The sequence below is a fragment of the Peromyscus leucopus genome, chromosome 15 (genome assembly GCF_004664715.2).
Source record: "Peromyscus leucopus breed LL Stock chromosome 15, UCI_PerLeu_2.1, whole genome shotgun sequence".
Classification (NCBI taxonomy): domain Eukaryota; kingdom Metazoa; phylum Chordata; class Mammalia; order Rodentia; family Cricetidae; genus Peromyscus; species Peromyscus leucopus.
The window spans coordinates 54,683,818-54,687,621 of NC_051076.1; the positions used below are offsets into that span (position 1 = coordinate 54,683,818).

The 3,804-nt window shown below is 57.1% G+C and overlaps 1 protein-coding gene across 1 annotated transcript in view; it reads left to right on the forward strand.

Annotated features, from left to right (window-relative positions):
* The window catches only part of Ppfia4 (PTPRF interacting protein alpha 4), a 48,473-nt gene extending 45,681 nt beyond the window's left edge, over positions 1–2,792 (forward strand). Inside the window, 2 exon segments of the mRNA XM_028876613.2 lie at positions 65–242; positions 715–2,792. Coding sequence (XP_028732446.1) covers positions 65–242; positions 715–764 — 228 coding nt within the window. The 3' untranslated portion in view covers positions 765–2,792.
* The last annotated feature ends 1,012 nt before the right edge of the window (positions 2,793–3,804 follow it).

The following is a 3,804-nucleotide window of genomic DNA, read 5'->3' on the forward strand; positions in this document are numbered from 1 at the left end:
GGAGGTAATACCCCTCAGGGCTTCAGGGCCTGGGGCGGCAACTCCAATATGCCCCTTGGTGCAGGGGGAAGAGAAGGTGTTCCGTCGAGCACCCTCCTGGAGGAAACGCTTCCGGCCCCGGGATCACCACAGTGGTGGCATGCTGGGCACCTCGGCAGAGACCCTCCCGGTGGGCTTCCGTGTGTCCACGCTGGGCCCGCTGCAGCCCCCACCCGCCCCGCCCAAGAAGATCATGCCGGAAGGTGAGTGCGGGGCTGGCCGCGGGCGCCCTCCCCGCCGCACCCTGGGGCCGAGCGGGCTGGAGAGAGGCGAGGCCGAGGCTGCGCTGCACTAACGCTGCGGTGGGGCGCGCACTAACCCGCGCTCTGTGTGTTCTCCCGCCGCTGCCGACTCCTGCCAGCCGGGACGGCGGGGGCGCAGAGACTGGAGCCCTCCACGGTCCGGACCTACTCCTGCTGACCCCCCACCCTCCCGCCCCGGGTCTGACGGGGGTGCGCCCCCGGCTCGGGGTAAGTGGGCCTGGCCGTGGCTGCGCTCGCCCGCCTTGCCTCCGCCCCGGCCCGCCCTGCCGCCGCCGCCGCCGCACCCTCGCTGCAGCACCGCCCGGCTTGCCCTTCCCGCTTCGCTTCGTGCTTGGCCGCATGCCGCACCTACCTGCTGCCCGCCCCCAGGACCACCTCCACTTACAGATCCCGTCTCTCTCTTCTCTCTTAGCTCACTCCCACTATCTCTACGGACACATGCTCTCCGCCTTCCGGGACTAGCCGCGGCCCCCAGGGTGGGTGTCCTGGTTTCGCAGGCTCAGCCGGCCCTGACCTCTCCTGCTTGTTCCCTTTCTCCCTTGGCTCCCAGTCTCTCCTCTGTGACTTTCCAGTTGCCCGGGATCTCAGAATATGCTCATCCACTCCTTTGGCATCCTACCATCCGAGTCCTACTTCGTGCCCCTTTTCTAAGTCTCCGGTGGATGTGGCCAAGGTCTCCTGTGTGATGTGGCACCCAGGTTGTTGGTGCTTGGAATTCTGTGGGAGGGACAGAAGGGCAGCACCGAGTGAGCGTGTTACCACTTACTTATGGGTTCATCAGGCTCACGATCCCAGGCCAAGGACTGAGATGGCCCTTCCAATAAAAGGCCATTTCGGACTTCGTCCTGCTTGGACTAAGTGGCCTTTGGTCCCCTCCACTCTGGCCGCGCCAGATGGTCTGAGTGGTTTTGGTATCCCTTTTCACAGTATCATCCCCTCTTCCCCAAACCCCGTCACCAGTGTCTGTAGCTCCTGCCTCCAAGTCTTGCTTGGGGGCCATGAGGGGTGTAGAATACCCGAGCCCCTCCAGGGCAAGCCAGGAGGGGAACTGAGGAAGACGAAGGTAGAAACTCTGAGCCCAAGCTGGTGATGCATCCCAAATATGTGGGAGAAACGGACCCAGAGCTTTGGGCCAAGGGTGAGGGCAAGGCAAAGTCTTCAGCGCCTTGCTCAGTAGGAGGTGCAGTCAGGTAAACTAGGAGAGCAGAAGATGGCCTTACTACCTAAGCGCAAAGGGCACTGGGAACGCCCCAGCCCCAGCCGCAAGCAGAGCAGCTACCGGACTGAATGGATCAGATTGTGAACTGTTGACTCTGCTCTGAAAGGGAGGAGGGGGAGGTATCCTTTAGCGAATCGTGTCCCAGGTCCAGGATATCTAATGTGGCTTGAGGCAGTCTCCCTTTCGTGTCCTTAGGCCCCCCAGTCCTCCTTTAGGATTCTTTTGGGGTCAGCTGTCTATTCAAGAAATTCTTGATCTCCTCCCTCTCCACAATTTTAGATGCTTTTCTGGCAGCAGGGTGGGTCAGGACAGATTTATGAGGAATGTCAATCACCTCCTCTTCCAGACCCATTTCTTAGCCTTAGGAAAGCTCAGGACCTCATATCAGGGTGGGTCCATAGAACCTGATACTTAATGGAAGAGGAAAGGAAGTGCCTGGATGGTGTTTGCTGGAGAAGGCAGTACAGTGCCATCCTGTAGGTGAGTGGAGTAGCTGGCTTGCCATCTCATCCATCCACTGGGATCCTGAACAGGGGCTAGGCTAGCAGGTGGAGAAATGAGCCAGAACTCCGTGTCTGAAAAGGGCTTAGAGCTTTGTGCTGTTGCCCAGGAGAGGAAAGCTTGACTAACAGGATGACTGAATGGGCTCACCTGGGCTGGGGCAGGCGACTACCTGTTCTCCATCCCATTGTTTCTGCTTGCCTACCAGTCAGGCTGCTGGGAATGGAGATGGGAAACAGTTGAGTAGAACGTGAATTGGGTAGAGAGAAAGAAAACCCGACCGTGAGCTCTGGAGTTACAGGGAAGTACCAGCATCCTAAAATGGAAGGAGTTGAGCTGGAAGACACCACCTGACTCCTTCTAAGGACTCTCTGTGGACTAGCCACGTGGGGGCGTTGGCCCTGCCCCTTCTCTACCATGTGACCCTATCATGATTTTCCATGTCAGAGGGAGCAGCTGGGGAGCCAGGTGCATTCAGGGCCAGCAGGGCGGACGGACCAGGGGATCCGCATGCAGTGATGGAAGGCTGCGGTCATGGTGTACCCCTCGCCTCACAGTCAATATATATGTATGTTTTTGTTTTTTTTTTCTGGAGAGTCACCCGTGACCCGAGCTCTCCTTGCCAGCCTCCTGTGTCTCTCACCAGGTCCCTTCTCAGTACTGTATTGGCTCAGTGCTTCAGGAGTGCGTGTGGGAGTGTGCGTGGGTGTGTGTGTGGGTGTGAGTGGGTGTGTACGTACCAATAAACAACCTGGTTTTAAGACAATGTACACACGGCTTCCGTTTCTTTATTAAGCACTTCGTTCACCTGATGTGTCCAGCTCCCTTCGCAGGCCTTAGGTGGCTGTGCTCTGGGAAGGAAGTATCAGAGTTTTGAGCACACAGGCAATACCCTCCTGTTTATCACGCACTCGCGGGATTGATGGGAAAGTTAGGGTTTGGGTGGCGTGTACCAAGGGTTTATAGAACCAGGGGAAGGGGTGAGAAGCCTGCTATCAGGCTGGTCCGTTTTCTCTTTCATCTTTATTCATCTGCCCAGGCTTCCTCCACTTGGGTCCTTTCCCGCTGAGCCTGGAGTCACTGCTGCTGCCCAGCTTCCAGGAGCTGTCTTAGTTACTTTTTGGTTGCTGTGATAAGATACCATGACCAAGGCAATTTATGGGAAAAAAAATCATTCAACTGGAGGCTTGCTTACAGCTTCAGAGGGTTAGAGCCCATGACTATCATGGCGGGGAGTGCGGAAGCAGGGCAGGCAGGCAGGCAGGCAGGCAGACACTGGAGAAGTAGCTTAATATTGAGACAACTAAGAGGCAGAGAGACAGCTCACTGGGTGGCATGGGCTTTTAAAGCCTCTAAGCCTGCCTGCCCTCTTTGACACACCTCCTCCAACGAGGCCACACCTCCTAATCCTTCCCAAACAGTTCCACCAGCTGGGGACCAAGCATTCAAATATGTGAGACTATGGGGGGCATTTTTTTTTTTTTTTTGAGATGGGTTTCTCTGTGTAACAGCCCTGACTCTCCTGAAACTCACTCTGCTCTGTAGAGCAGTCTGGGCTCAAACTCACAGAAATCTGCCTGCCTCTGCCTGGGAATAAAGGCGTGTGCTGCCTCCCCCCCCCCCCCCCCCCACCACCACTGGGTGGGGCCATTCTCATTTAAACCACCACAGGGGGTCTCCACTGCCACCTGAAGAAGCTATTCATGACTGGGATCCCTGCCACCTGAAGAAGCTATTCATGACTGGGATCCCTGGCCCTCTCGTCTTCCCCCCAGTTTGAGT